Genomic DNA, 15,864 nt, shown 5'->3' on the forward strand with positions numbered 1-15,864 from the left:
GAGAGCTCCGCTAAAGGAGACGTTCTCTCCTTTTGCGCTATTTTTCTGGCCGTCGCGTCGATCGTTCGGTGGGAAACGCACGCGCATAAATGCATCCTCCTCGAGTGCGCGGCGGTGATAATGCGTTGCCACCGCGCGGCCGCTTTGGCACGCGGTGAATCGGCAGCGAGCGTTCTCTCGAGTGTAGAATTTCGAGGGTTGCCATTGAGAGATAGGGAAGGACGAGGAAGAGAGAAAGGAGGCGTGAATGCTCTCTTTGTCGGGATGCAAATGTCAGTGCGACGCCGCGCCAGGGTGCAGCGGCATTATGCCCGATGCACAATGCCGAAGTGCTTATAATAATGGTAATGAGAGGAGAAATACGGTCTATGCAAATGCGAGGACTAGTCCGCGTGTCGTTGGATACGTAGCCAGACTCTGGAAGCGAAAGGGGAGCCTCGCGTAGAAATCAAATTGTCTTTCGAATTAATTAATCATGTTTCTCTGCCTCCTTCTCTCATTACTTATTAATAATCTGATACATTCGGCTTAGGTAAAATTTAGGTGTTTTAGGTATATTTCAGCAATATATTACATTTATTACATATTTACTACATATACAATTGAGCTTGTAATCGACCATAACTGGCAACGTGTTTTTTTTAATACAGAAAATTTCTTGCGAGAAATATTACCTCAGCCAGGGTTTGAACCTGGACCTCCCTCTCTCTAGATGGGAGTCTCACCAATTCGACCACCGAGGCATATGATAATAGTTGTCGCAATGTTAAAAAACACGTTGCCAGTTATGGTCGATTACAAGCTTAATTATTGTTAGTCGTGTACTGGCGTCAAATAATTCTTGATGTTAATATATTACATCTTGTGATTTTATGTAGAAGTACGATGCATATTTAACGCATAAGAGTATTATAACGTAGTTATATTATAGTAAAAGGAAATTAAGCTCGTTTAATGCAATGCAAATTAAAGGGAAAGAAGGGCCAATATTATACGAGCACTAAGTAGTTGTGAATATTACTTTATTCTTTATTCTCTGATAATTGACTTGCGAATAATTAAGAAATAGTTTCAGTTGTAATAAGCCTTCTTGAATGCAACTTTAAATTTCATATTGATATTAGTGAGATAATAATACAATAATATAATAAACTAAGATTTTATTGTAATACATAAAAGTAAAAGAACGAAATTTAACTGAGCAAATAAAATACAAGCGTTAAATTAAAAATATAAGAACGTGCGTCAACAAAAAGCTATGACAAACGGACACGATCGTTCGCGTATAATATGAACTTCTGGACAAGAAATCCAGTCACGATGATAAAAAAAATGATGCAAATTGCAATTGATTATAATCATCGTGGTTAATGGTTTAAAAAAATCTCATCTTGTAAAGATAGGTGGGTCGCGCTTACTCTCAAAGCAAGATACATAATATGTGTAGCTGATAGTCTGTCACTAGCCTCTTATTCTTTTATTAAAGTTATTCATATTGAAGTAATAGGTATTTAATTTCGTAACGGAGGCACTCTAGCTAGATGAAAAGGGAAACAAATATATGGCCTACAATATTATACCACAACTCGCGTTTACTCGATGTACTCAAGAATGTCGGTTCTTACTTCCGTTATTGCTGCTGCGTCCCTGAGAGACATATCTCCCCCGTGCACTTACGGGGTGTCGCGTATTTTTCTGACGTTGGAAGACCGGAGGTAGCCGTCAACGTATACATATAGCCGCGACATATGCTGCCGCGCATATATCACGTCTCGTCGTCAACCCCTCGAGCAACCGGGCCCCGGGACCCCCGAAATTACGAGGGAGTCTGTTTATTATTCTTCTCTCTCTCCCTCTTGTCTCTTGCCCTCTGCCCAAACACATGACGCCACGCGAACGACAATATTAATCCTCATTTAATTGTTTTCTCTGCACGATGCGCGTTCTCCAGAGAGAATAAATAAAGCGACGACGCGCGACGGTTTTTCTCCGAGATTGTATCTCGGTTTCGAAAGGAAGTAATGTCGAAAATGTTGCTTTTTAACCGAGATTTAAATAATGTTACTCGTATCACGATTAGTGATATTCAGAGTAAAATTAGCGATATCCGCCTTAATTTTAGATGCTTTTTACGATTCACGGTTGAAAAATTTGTGTTGACAGATATCACATGCTCCATACGATCGACACTAATTTTTCTTTTAATTTAACATAATATGAATATGTAAAATGATGACGTTATATACTATGTTAACATTTTAACACAAAATAAGTGCAACCTCAAAGTAATTTGAATTAGATTTTATGCAAAATCAACATCTTTATATAATGTTGCAATTAACAATTAACTAATGTAACAATTCAAACTTTTATATTATAGAATAAAATTAACATTTCTCTTTTGTGCATTTTAACAGACAAATCCTCACGCTAATAATTATCGTGTAAGATAAAAACTAAGTGCACATGTGCCTTATGTCATTTTTACCCCTTTTCAGTTGTTTAAATGATTTTACACGCGAGTTCGATTAACACAACAACAATATATTGAACTAACACATGAATGTGTTTAAATATTTGACGCGCAAATTTTTACCGGCATAATTTTTAACAGAAAAACACAAATTTCCCAACAGTGTTTTATTCGTAATTTTAGAACTGGGATATATTCGTGGACAGTTTCTTAAATAAATTTTGCAATAACATTTGAAATATCTTGCACATTGCTTTACGCCACATACCGCTCTCGCGGAAACTCCATACGAATAAACAAGGAAGTCTCGGATTACAGTCGCGCAAGGCTGGGCGAGAATATGTCTCTCTTCTTATTCGAGCCTCGCCTCATATACCACTAGATACAAAAGGCTGTGATTCTGCGTTACGATCGGGCGTATTCTGCACTGTGAGGCTGCATTTGTGAAATTCAGCGCGTGGGCGTGATAGAAAACTGCGAACGGGACGTCTAGCGCCCCTAGATAGGAATATTTTCCGGGCCAACTCCAAATTTCGACGGAACAATTCGGTTGTTTTGATGAAGAAAGCTATTACTCTAATTTTATTCGCTTAAAGCTTTTTGTTATATTAAAACAAGTAACATGCATAAATATCGAGTGACAAATATTTCGCAATTTATAGAGAGAGGCGTTTAACTATTTACTGCCTTTATTGGAAATGGGTGTCTGTATTGAATAAAAAAAAAATGCCGCTTGATTGACAAATGATAATCACCGTGTGGCGCATACTCCCGATATAGTGTATTGGCTGGCGCACACGTCGCTCGATTTATTCATCAAGGGTTGACGTGCGATCACCTGGGCGTTTGAAAATCGGTCAACGGTAGAGAAAAAAGAGACAGTGTCGCTAATATAGGCATATCATAAATCACGGTGGACCGACAATGTCAACGTTGATGCACCGCCGTCGTCGATTTATCGATTCGTCGAATTCCCATGCCGCCGTGATGAAGTCGCCAACGATAAAGCTAAGGGGGAGGGGGAATTCCGATGATTTTTCGACAAGGTAAACCAAGCACGGAGCCCCTGTATACACGCCTATATTTGCAAACGAAGGCGCGACGTGATATGGATGTCCTATCGAACGATCGCAAGAATACTAATTTTGTGCAGCGCAACAGGAATATCTCTTACATTTGTGCAACTCATAATTGCAGATATGTTTATAATTAATTTGTAATTTTAACATATAACAGTTTTACTTTTAATGATAATTATATATTTCAAATGTGAGAACTCTCTCTCTCTCAACCAATGTTATCTGGGATCAAGTCCGTTTTTTAATCGTTTGCTTTTTCGGATTCATTCAATTATTGTCGAGAGAAAATCACCTTTGGTCTCCAAAGTATTTTCCGTGGCTTCAGTTTTTCAATCTCGTATTCTCTAAACTTGATTTGATAAATTTTATTTTTCTTTGCGGGTCAATCTCGAATTTCAATTTGGTTAACAAATACTCGGTGGATCATAAACATTAGTAGAACTTTTGTTCGAATGTTTCCTCCACGAAATGTAACAACTTTGTACATTCAGTTTTTAAATGCTTACCTCACGCTCGTTGGAGATCGTTGAAGTATTATTAAATATTATTCAAATATTATTTAATTTATCTATCACCGTGCCACTGAGAATGGTTCAAAGCGGAGCCGATACGTACGCTTTGCAATTTATTACGAATTGTTAATTAAATGCTGCATAAAGTTAGTTCACGCAATAATAACTGCATTTTAACTCTCAAAGTTTACCTCTCGTTGATATTATATTTTATCGCTTTATACAGGGTGCTATGTAGTACCCGCCTTACCTCTTATTTACGGATAGAGCGGATTAGACTGAGTTGAAAAGTCCTCAGCCATTTTGCAATTTTCGCAATGGTTAACGAGTTATTAATTATTAAAACTCGCTGTCTTAGCCCGGCCTGCGCGAGGAGTTGTTTATTATACGTAGCCGTTGCCGTGTGTCATAAACAACTCCCTGCGCGCCTAGCAACGCCAATCGCGGGACGGTCGCATCTCGCCGCACGCTTGAATTGGACGGTAGGCCGGGCTAAGACAGGGATTTTTAATAATTCATATCTCGTTAACTATTGCGAAAATTGTAAAATGGTAGAGGACTTTTCGACTTGGTCTAGTGCGCTCTATCCGCAAATAAGAGGCGAGGCGGGTATTACATAACACCCCGTATATGCCGATCTCACCTTTTCTCGATTAAATCGCATTAAAAGCACCGCCGTACTTGTACGATGGTCGGATTATCCATCGCGCTTACATGAGGAACAGGTACACGTGGATCGAATTTCTGCAGCCCAGTTGCTCATCGCTACAAAGGGTACCCTCGCGCGTGCAACCCCTTTGCTGCATGCGGCCTCGAAGTGGGCTCGAAAGAGATCCGCAAAAAAAAACCTTTATACGAACGAGAAAGCGGGAATAAATTTGGAATGAATGTACAATATATCAATATAAAAATTAGACCGTATAACTAACGGAGAGTTCTCGAAAGGTGAAATAAAAATACTTTTTCAAGGGATCGAAAGCCGCTGATCCGAATAGCCGTTTGGGATCGGACAGGGAGGGATAGAAACAAAGAGGAAAAATTTCGGGCGCGCATCAATCACAAATGTCTGTGAGAATGATGTATGCGCGCGCGTATGTGTGTGACGCGTATTAACATATTCATGCGTGACAAACTGCGCGCGAGGACCTCTTCCTGGACGCATCTGTCCGTCAATCTCCGGGGTCCTTTCCGCATCGTGAAAAAGTGTGAAACCGGACGGACAAGGCTGTCGAAAAAAAGGGGGGGGGTATTTATTTTTTTGCTCTTCTCCCGCGGCGATTCAATCACGTGCGCGATGAGAAGAGACGCCGAAGACTAAATAATGAAAGGATCAGATTTCGCACTGCGTTAAAGCTTCGTTGTTCGTGCTAATACTTACTGAACATTCGTCATTAAATATCATTATAGAATTATAATTAATCTCACTACATTAATGTACCAAATAAGGTACGTCGGAACTCGAGCCGCAACGGACGGAGTATCGTTGCGCCTGGCGATGATATTTCTTCGGGATTTACTGTGTCGGATCGATCGGAGCGACGTATCGATCAGATAGGATCGAGCCTGACCCGTGGAACGGCCGGCGTATTACGTAACGGAATTCATAAGGGAATGCATAAGAAACGCGTGCACGTCGATCAGTCGACGAAGATACACGCGACGCTTCGGCTATACCAACGTTATCAGCCAAGGGAAGTCGATGATATAATTAATTTATATACATGCAATATTAATTCATACATATATATTTCAGTTGATGCGATTTATTGCTTATTGTTAGTACAATCATTATATTAAATTGATTATCAGTTTAATTGCACGGACAGAATTGTGTCTTAAAATTTATCCTGAAAATTATGTAATCATGGGACAACATGGCATTTCAAAGAATTTTATGAGCTTTTGAAATTTTACTAATAATAAGTAATTATACTTAAAAATAGAGGAAAGTCCCCTATTATGAGATAGCGGGGTTTCCGTTAAATTAATAGGCATAATCTATTGATTCCACCATGAATTTATTGCTGTTGAAGTGAAATCTGTTTAGTAAAAAATTCATTGTTAGATTGTGTAATCGTTGCGAAAAGGGATTTGTGATTGAATTTGGACGTTGAAAACCTGCTATCTCGTATTAGAAATATCTCATAACAGAGAACTTTCCTCTACTATTTACATCATCGGCTTCAAACTGTGTAGACCGAAGGTTATCGGCGCGCAGTTTGCTGTGTTGCAAAAGGATGTACACGCCAAAACTATTACTAGACACTAATAATAAGATCCAGCATAACTGTACAAGTCGTTCCTATTATTTGTGTTACTCGTTGTGTTACTGTATATAACAATCGTGTCCGCTTGTTATTAAAATTAAATAGTACGCACAACAATAGCATATAACTCGTAAATAACGCGCATCAATGAAACTCGGGGCGTAATTTCGATCAAGATACTGGCCGGCGATTCTTGCTTTAAGTTACATAATTATGTGTCGATGTATTGGAAAAGATAGGACATTGTGGGGTCTTATCGTTAATTTATTGAATAGGGACTGACACGAGTCGTAGATACAAATCACGCACGCGTTACTTTGTACGCGCCTGCATTCTAGTCGGCTGCGCGTTTTTGCCGAAAGTGATAAGCCCGTTGTATCTACTAAATAGAGACAGCCGCGCGATAACTTTCACGAGATAAAATACTAGCTTGGGCCCGGGCACGATTTATCGAGCGTTAATCGAGTCGCGGCGTTCGCGCGAATTCTCGAATTATAACTTTATCCGCCTAGCGTGTCTCGCGGTAAATGGCAGCTCGTCGAGATACGCATGACAGGTTGATTCTAAGTTCTGCGAAAAAAAAATTACTAAAACTTAATACCGCGGGACAATCGGCTGTGAATAAACGTGATTTTCGACGAGATTGCATTTTTAATGTTTACGCGAGTAAACTCGGGTTTTCGAAAATGAGAGAACAATAACAGGTCTAATTCCAGTTATGGCTCTTGTTAAGGCTTTGAATGAAATTTGAAATTAATTCCGCTCGACCCGATCGATGCAGTTTTTTCTAACTTTTCACAAATACAGCAGTGGTTTCACGAACATTTTAATAATTGCGACCACTGGTACTTTGATTACATTTATATTAATAATAACATTTTAATATACACGTTGTGCGCTCCTTTTTATTATGCCAATGGTCCGTCAGTTAGTCGCGAAAATTCATTGGAGTTTTGTTTGTTTTCTGCGAGATTTCGGATTGTCTGTCACTCGGTGCGCGCATTGCAAAATTGATTTTGCAACACGCAAGTGGCACGGCGTCTGCTGCGGAACTCGTTTGTCCGGTTACTTTCCATTCGCGGGTGCACTTCGGCTCGCGCTCGCATTGATCGCTCGCAGGTTTTTTTTTGTTTTGCTTTCCGCAAACGCAAGAGGCCACGGCCCGGAATATTAATCATTTTTCGGGACACTCCGAACGGCGTGGATGAGGAATTTCGTGACGTCGCGAGCCTGTCGCGCGTCACTTCGAAATCGCTGTCAATTACATAAAACTGAAATAAACGATCTCGAACATTTCACTCCTCGACGAACGTTTCATCTCGTTAACATTTTTTAATTAAAAATGTTAATTTTGCATTTGCATTTTGGTGCCACAACGAATATGATTTCACGCTGTTGTTACTCCTACATTTCCGACTTTTATCCGTGGCCTACATTTGGCTAAAAATATATTTAAAAAAGAGGATGCTGTTGCGGTATTTTTTGTATAAGTATTTTGTCACCTTTATTAAACTTGATTTCGTTATCGAAAAATACCGTTTTACTGTTTTGGATAAAATTGTCGATGTTCCGTTTTAGAAATAAGCTTTTAAAAGAGACACGCTTTCTAAATTAGACGTTGAAGACGAGTGAGGCTCTTTGAGCGTAATCTCCGTGAGTGTACTTACGGGATTACGAGCGCGATTATTAGGACGTTCATCCTGGCATGCGCTAATTTTTCCTTTGTACGTCCTTTGCGACGAGTTCGTTCGGTCGCTCTCAGTCCGGCCGAGCTCGTCATTCGAGCGTTTTATCAAATTAACTCGTTTAATTGGGCGCGTCCATTATTCCATGGCACCCGCGGAGTACGAGGAAACACGATCCTATGGGAAACGCCGCGCGATTCCACGCTGGATCCGAATGACGTAAGCACCCTCGCCTTTTTATAAATGCAACACCCACGGGATTAAAAACCTCGGATTTTTTTCGGATAAAATCCAACGCCTTACACACTCCGAGGTAATTTCATTTTCCGAAACTGTTCACTCGAGCGTTTTAAATTGTTATTTTAATTTTAATCGTTTGCTTTATTCCTTACGGATTTCTAATGCTTGAAATTTCAAAAAACTCTTATAAAATTCTGCGAAATACCATATTGCCTCATGATTACACGATTTTCAGATAAATTTTAAGAGAAAATTCTCTCCGTGTACCTTCACTTATGCACAATGGATAATTATGATGCCGTACAACCTCCATATATTATACAACGTGTAGCATCGTAGTATGGTAGTAGTGCAAAGGTAGCAATTCTCATTCAGAAACTAAATGTGTTCCTAAACTCATTTAGTAAAATAGCGTTGCAACCATTTTGTCTACGACTGTGCAGAAATTCGCTTTCTCGATCGGAAAAAAAACATTTGAATGACACAACGAGCGTACGCGAAGGACCGAGAGCGAGGCAAAAATGCCCGCCAAATTACGCGTTATTATTTCAGCGGACCGGTTAACGGGTGATCTCGTTTGCGTAATAATCGGCTTGGGAATGGGAAACGACAATGGCGGTCGCGGCGGAATGCGCGGCTGTCGACGGATAGGTACATATTGTACAAACGCTGCTCGCAACGAGATTGTCTTGTCCGTCGAGAGTTAACAGATACCGTCGTTAACTGGAAAAAAAAAATACATACCGAATTGAATCGCGATCGTTACATCTAGCATGATTGTCGCGTCGAAATTTATTTGAGACTTCGTGATTGATGCTGCCGTTTAAAGAAATTATTTACAAAGGAACATTATTTTTTGAATTTTTAGAAATTGTTTACAATTCTCCTTCCCATGTTTGTACTCAATTTTCTCTTTCTTTTTTTGGCCGGCACTAAACCCAAGTTACGACACGATGCAAGTTATGTTTGGAGACACAGTGCGCAACGAGACGACGAGTTAGGCTGGATTCAGACTGAACGCGACGAGCGATATCCAATGAGCGTACAGTCTTTATAGGAAAACTATACGCTTTCCTGTATAATCTGTACGCCCATTGGATAATCGCTCGTCGCTCATCGCTCATCGCGTTCAGTCTGAATCCAGCCTTATACGGCATTCGAGTGTGCCGAACGCGCAATTATCGGACACAACATAAATGCCAGCCACGGGAAGAAAGATCGCGAAGTCCGTTTTAGAAATGCGCCGATTTCTTCCGCCAAGAGAGGCATAAGACGACCGGCTCGTCGCTTTTGCGAAACCTTTCTTTCGTAATGTCGCGCACAATTCTCTTCCATTTCTTGTCTCGTTGCACTCAGCGTTTGCATCAAACTCCACCAAATCGATACTAATTACATCGATTTCGCGAATAAAACATATCAGCGGGACTTCCTGAACGTGCACTTTGTCTGTTAGAACGAAGCAAAACGCCAAATAGTTGATAGATGACGTATTTTTAAAGTGATATAAAAAATACGAAATATTGTAAATAATGCGAGTTGTTAAATGAAACCGTATTAGGTAGAATATAAATCGTAACTGTTGAGTAACTTTTATTTCGCATGCGTAATTGTTAGCTTGGAAATCTCTCGCGATTTTAGAATACCTGCCTACGGTTGTGGAGCAATCTTCTGTCTCTTTCTTTCTCGAGCTAAGCGAGGACGCCGCAATGAGCCTTGAAAGAAAAGGATGCCACCGCCGAGGCAACGTCGTCATCGTCATTGCGGTCCGAAAAAGTCCGCAGCTGCCGCCTCTAGATGCAATCGCTCGTTCTCTATTCGGCTTGTCCCAGCTTCGTTTTCGATTCGCGGAGACTATTCCATATTAGGCGAATCTTGGCGAAGACGTGAACGGTGTTCCCAGGAGATCCGATTTTCAAATTAAAAATTTTAATTCACAATTTCAATCTTCACATTTAAACTCGCAATCAGCCTTGCGTTGCCTGGAACAAGAACAGGAGACTATTTTGCCAGATTTAATTCCACGTAGATATTTCTCATTTCAACGACTTAATGTAAGTTCTTGGTCTCTCATTTCATCACTCTATTACGTAAAATATTCATACATTAGTGGCTCAACTATACAGGGTGAGTCGTAAAGGCTGTCCCAACCTTTTACCATAAGAGGTGAATTACCGACCGCAACTGTAACCAACTCGGGGGAAAAAATGGATAAAATCTCGTTCTACATATCTCAATCATGTATTATTTAATTACATTTCTCGAGAAATAATTAGATATTACATGATTGAGACATGTAGAACGAGATTTTATCCATTTTTTCCTGAGTTGTCTACAGTTGCGGTCGGTAATTCGTTTCTTATGGTAAAAGGTTGGGACTTTACGACTCACCCTGTATAGTGATAGTTTCTCGATGATCTACTGTCTCAAATTGGACTTTACAACTATCGGGCAATAGATTTTGAACCATTATTGATAGCCAAATGGAACCTACGGGACTAACATATTCTCGCCCCTCAGCGCTGAATAAGTTTTTATTTTAACTCTGGACCTAATTAAGCCAACTGCACACGATACTATTTTTCCTGGATTGTTTACGAGAGCCAATCAGGCTTTAGTCTTAAGTCACCTGATATGAAACCCTGCATCCTTATTGGCTCTTGTAAGAAATCCAGTAGGAAAAATGGTATCGTGTGCTGTTGACTTGATTGTTACCGCGCGTAATTTATGCTAACGTCTATTTGTGCCCGAATTTAGTCTGTTATCTTCCTTTGTTCGTTAAATTCTCAATCTTCGAATTATAAGTCTCTCGGATGTCCGCCAGAAAGATATTTATTCTCCAGCTCGATTTTTTCCGCGTTTACTTATCTCGCACTCTCGAATACTGACTAAACGGATATTTTAATTGATCCGATTGCACGCAGTCATGCATTGGTTCCGCGCATTCTCTCCATTTATTCAACAGTTTAACGCTTGAGTAGAGCCGCTCGCCCTTGAATTTCAAAGAATGACCGACGAATCGGCGGCGTAAAGCCGGCCGTTCGCGCTTTACGTCCCGTGCGTGATTTTCTCGATCCTCTGGCGAGGCGGGTTCTCTCCGCCGCGCGCAATAGAAATACGATCGTACGAAGCGATTATTTCTTTGCGGCACACAGCCTGGATAATTGCTATCTCGCTTATTGCGCCTCGGTCTCGCTTGTTGCGTTTTGGCCAGTGAGTATTTGGAATGAACGCAGTGGCGTAGTTCGAGTCTCTTACTGTTAATCTTACCTGACGGACGTCTTTCTTTGCTCTTATCAAGATGCGAATTGCTTTCCCGTATAACGCGCAGTATCGTCAGACGTCATGGTACGAGAGAAAAATTGCTCTCTTGCCTCGTCGAAATTGCGAATCGGTCTTGTTATAATACGGACATTTTTATGCAGATTTGAATTTTTATTTATCAAACACTTTAAACTAATCGTACGCAACAATGTTTTTACTAGTCCAATTGATCAGTTGTGAAGCTCTGAACTAGATTGATGTCTGAATAGGAGAAGTTAAAAATCTCTGCTTCGAGTTTCTCTTTACGTCGCGTCGGCAGAAAAGAAAAGGAAGCTGACTACGCTCCTGATGCAAATTCTCGTCCCGCAGTCAGAGTTGGCAGTTATGCAGAAAAGACCATTCCGAGCAGTTACTTGGAGCTCGATTCGACAGGGCCCCGGTACCTTATTAGAATTTATATTTCAGAGTATTTCAGGAAATTGCGCGCTGCCTTTCAACCGGGTATTTTCTAATGAATCCGAGAATCATTTTTCCTCCTCTCTCGAGAGAGGTCGTTCGTTAAGTCTGTGACTTTTCACCGCCGTAAGAGATCTCCGACATAAAATTTCGGAATGTAAGGGCCGACTCGTTTGACATTAACCGGACTCTTTCTTTCCGGTATAACAAGCTCACAGGGTCGCTAATAATTTTGTCATTACTGAGCTTGATTTAAAAACATAAAGGTCGGCATCGTTTTTTCCCTCAAAATGTCACAAGACGAAATATTTAATTCATCTCGTCCGATAATATCTCGTTGTAAAATATTATCGGCAAAAGGATATGCACTACCGCTCATAATTATTCAAACAACTTCCAGACTTCAAAGAGACAGTTACGTCCGGGAAAAAAGTAAATGTTCGGAAGTGGTGCTCCAGCAGGAATTTTTTGTGGCAATTAACAAAACGAGTTATAAAAATATATGTACGTACGGTTTTAACAGGGGACTTAATGTTTTTGTAGGAAAAAAATTTGAAAATATTTTATCAAGGATGGAGCGTGGGGTGGACCTCGCTTCACGTGGAAAGTTGCAAACCTATATGGAACATTTATCGGGACAAATAAAATTGATAAAGCCTATTTTACTTAATAAGTTTATAGACGTAACCAATGTAAAAAATTAATAATCGACAAAACTGGCAAATTCTAATTAAAGAAATTTATTGCGAAAAATATTACCTCGGCTAGGGCTTGAACCTGGATCTCCCTACACTAGGCGGCGTCTCGCCAATTCGACCACGAGGCATGTGGTAATATTTATCGCAATAAATAATCTAATGATGATATTTTCGACTTTGAACTGCGCGCCGATCTAATTTATTAGGATTTATTAATTCTTATTTAAATGACGTTCTTTAGTACAAGCCTCCTTTGTTTTGACTACAGTTGTGTTGAATTAATTTCGTTAATGTTTCTGCTGACATTTTATTCCGCGCCTTTTATTTCGTACAAACGTTCTCTTTGTTTGTGGAAAAGAGAAATTTTCACAAATAAAATCACAATAACTTATAATATTGAATCGGAGATAATTGGAGATAGTGCGATGATTGTCTTAATAATTTAAGTTTAGAATATCGTAACAGTTACAATCGATATATAACACAAAAACAGCGTTAATTATTTTAATAAAACGTTATAATCTCTGGTAAAAACACTATGGGATTATTAGCTTTGAAAACTGGAACGAAGTATAGAATACCTGTTGTTCTCATAATTATGTATACGTAAAGGAAGGGAAAAATGCGCGACGCAAATTACACATTTCAAGCGTCATTCGCGATATTTCACTTTACCTTCGGCAAATATCGCGCGTTGTTTACCGTAAGTTTCCACCCACGCGATCGAGGCCCACAAAGTGCTTTGCTCGAAGATTTACTCTCACCGCGTCACCGCAATATCATTATGAGCCACAGAAAGGGGAAAAAAAGACGAAGAGAGAGTGTCTTGTAATAATATCGTGTAACTTACGTACGGGCGAGTTATTACGCGCGCGGAAATATGTTAATACGCCTATTTCTTAATATACAGCCGGTAATGATGCACTTTACTTTATGGGATCGCGCGCACAGAACGTGTTCTCGAAACAGCCGATATCTCCCGCGCCGCCGAAGGAAGCGGATTTTTCCACCGACGCGTTTAACCTTATGCACTCCAGGAAATAGGCTTGACCAGGAAGCTGACCGTCGGGAAGTTTTTGAAAGAATTGACAATGTGTTGTCTCCGTGCCGTGTCGTTCGATACGAAATGTAGGAAATTGTAAACCGGTTGCTTTGAGATACTAGTCGTCATTAGGGATGCGATCAATTAAGAGGATCCCTCAGCCATCATTTTACCGACCCAGTCAAATATTTACGCTTGTAATTCTTCTTATTAGCTTTTATGCACAAAATAATACCAAGATAAGTTGCGGACCGCATGGCAGACCATTTTCATACTTCAAAAAAACTCAGTTCAAAGGTCTTTCATATATTATATTAACTGTCACCCTGTACTTGCGAAGTAATCGATTCCGACTGATTAGTTTTAAATTTTAGAATCGAGTTCAATACTTAAAAATCGGAATCAAATTCAATGCTCAAGTTTCATTTTCTAGGGTCTGAGTAATATTATAACAATAATTCTTCGCGTCCTGATGCTCCATTTACGAGAGAACTGTGGGAAGAGTCATCACTAATCGCTCGTGACTCGCTTGTTTTTCAGAAGGCAGCAGCTGGAGCAACCCGTCTATTGCGAGTCCGAATCACGGCGACCCACCACCGTGGAAAATGACAAGCAAGACGTATCAGGCGCCAATCCGGAGAAAGTTAAGGTAAGCTACGCTCACATCGTGTCGACTATGCTAAGTGGCATGTTTCCACGAATTAGCTGGTACAGTTGTACACGGCAGAAAGGACTGTAGCTGCCGTAGCTAAAACCTGCATGTGACAACTAAATTTCAGTTGTAAAATATGGACAGCTAATATTTAATTATGATAGCTAATATTTTGCTACTGTGCCTGTTATATTAGGTGCGACAGCAAACCGTTTGCTGTGGTTTAGAACTCTATATAGTTATGACGGCGAAATATTTTTAGCAAATCATGATAATTGCTACGGTAGCGAAAAATTTTTTTCAGTGTACATAAGTCTAGCCGTGATTGTTTCGTGCTCGCGACAACTAATCGCATAGCTTTGCGAACGAGAGCGAGAGACGAGGTGAGGGAAAATGCATTCTGAAATATCTGTTGCAGAGCACGACACAGGATCTATTCGAGTTACTCGAGCGAGTGCAGAGTTCGCGTCTCGATGACCAACGTTGCGTTCTGCCGTCGTACTTCTCTCAGGTATGCGACAAGATTTATATTTAAGATTTACTCGCGCGTCACTGCAGCATCATTTATACGAGTCGTAAATAGGGGGATGAGGGGAAAAGAGGAGATACGTGAATGACACGATAGACTAAATTTTATAATATATATATATGTATATATATATGTATATATACAAGGTATAAACTAATTTGTGTGGCGAGCGTGGCGCAGAGAAATGTGCGCTGCTTAGTAAACAACTGAACAAAAAGATCGGAGTTTAAATCCACTCACGGATGCTACTTTTTCCGGGCGCTACCTCTCTCTCGGAGGGAAGTGGCAACCACCGAGAGTATCCTGCCACACATATCCCTTTAGGGGTATAGCCAGGGTCGGTACATCCTGAGGTACGTCTGGGCGTTATAGTTGGCAGCTCCAATTCCAGACTAAGGCTCAATGGGCTAATCGTCCGTCAGCCTGACTGGCACTGCTCGATTACTGAAACTATTAGCAAAGGAAGCCGGAAGGATAACTCGTTGATGATATTTGGCTATAGAAAAACCAAATAAAACATCTTGCCCAAAACAGAGATAACTGGCAGAATTTCCTAAAAGCTCCATGTTCCAACTAGATTTTTGTGCATGGACATTTTGTGTACGTTACAATATACACAAATTTTCAACAATTGGAGCACTATTGCAACAGCATATTCCTGAGACCAAATCAAGTAAAACAGTCCTGTACTACTTTTCCCTCCGACAAACAGTTATCGAGATATCATAAGCTAAACATTGAAAAATATATATATTTTCTCTTGAATATCTCAAAAAGTATTAGGCAAATCGAAACATGTTTTAGACAGAAGTTGTTCATACTACTTAATAGAATAAGATAGTACAATAAACAATGGGGGGGGGGTTCCATTAAAAAAATTGAAGGTGACCTTCACGTGACCTTCAAGCAACTATTCAAGGTCAAATTAATGACACCATCTTATGTCCCCCTCGAAACCCAACAACTTTTG

At 40.1% G+C, this 15,864-nt stretch overlaps 1 protein-coding gene across 7 annotated transcripts in view; it reads left to right on the top strand.

The window, feature by feature from the left end:
* Nucleotides 1–15,864, top strand: part of LOC105565248 (rap1 GTPase-activating protein 1-like) — a 150,714-nt gene that overhangs the window by 85,604 nt on the left and 49,246 nt on the right. For 6 of the 7 annotated variants that reach the window (XR_001009182.1, XM_012018280.1, XM_012018284.1 and 3 more), the window contains 2 exons: nt 14,254–14,362; nt 14,784–14,876. Coding sequence is in view for 6 of the 7 variants with exons in the window: in XM_012018280.1 (XP_011873670.1) it covers nt 14,254–14,362; nt 14,784–14,876 (202 nt within the window). In the remaining variant the exon portion in view is untranslated. Of the gene's footprint in view, nt 1–8,060; nt 8,236–14,253; nt 14,363–14,783; nt 14,877–15,864 lie in introns of those variants that run through there. The other variant, XM_012018282.1, reaches the window with a different exon arrangement.

Source organism: Vollenhovia emeryi, unplaced genomic scaffold (genome assembly GCF_000949405.1).
Source record: "Vollenhovia emeryi isolate VEMERY1.0 unplaced genomic scaffold, V.emery_V1.0 DF939154.1, whole genome shotgun sequence".
Classification (NCBI taxonomy): Eukaryota; Metazoa; Arthropoda; class Insecta; order Hymenoptera; family Formicidae; genus Vollenhovia; species Vollenhovia emeryi.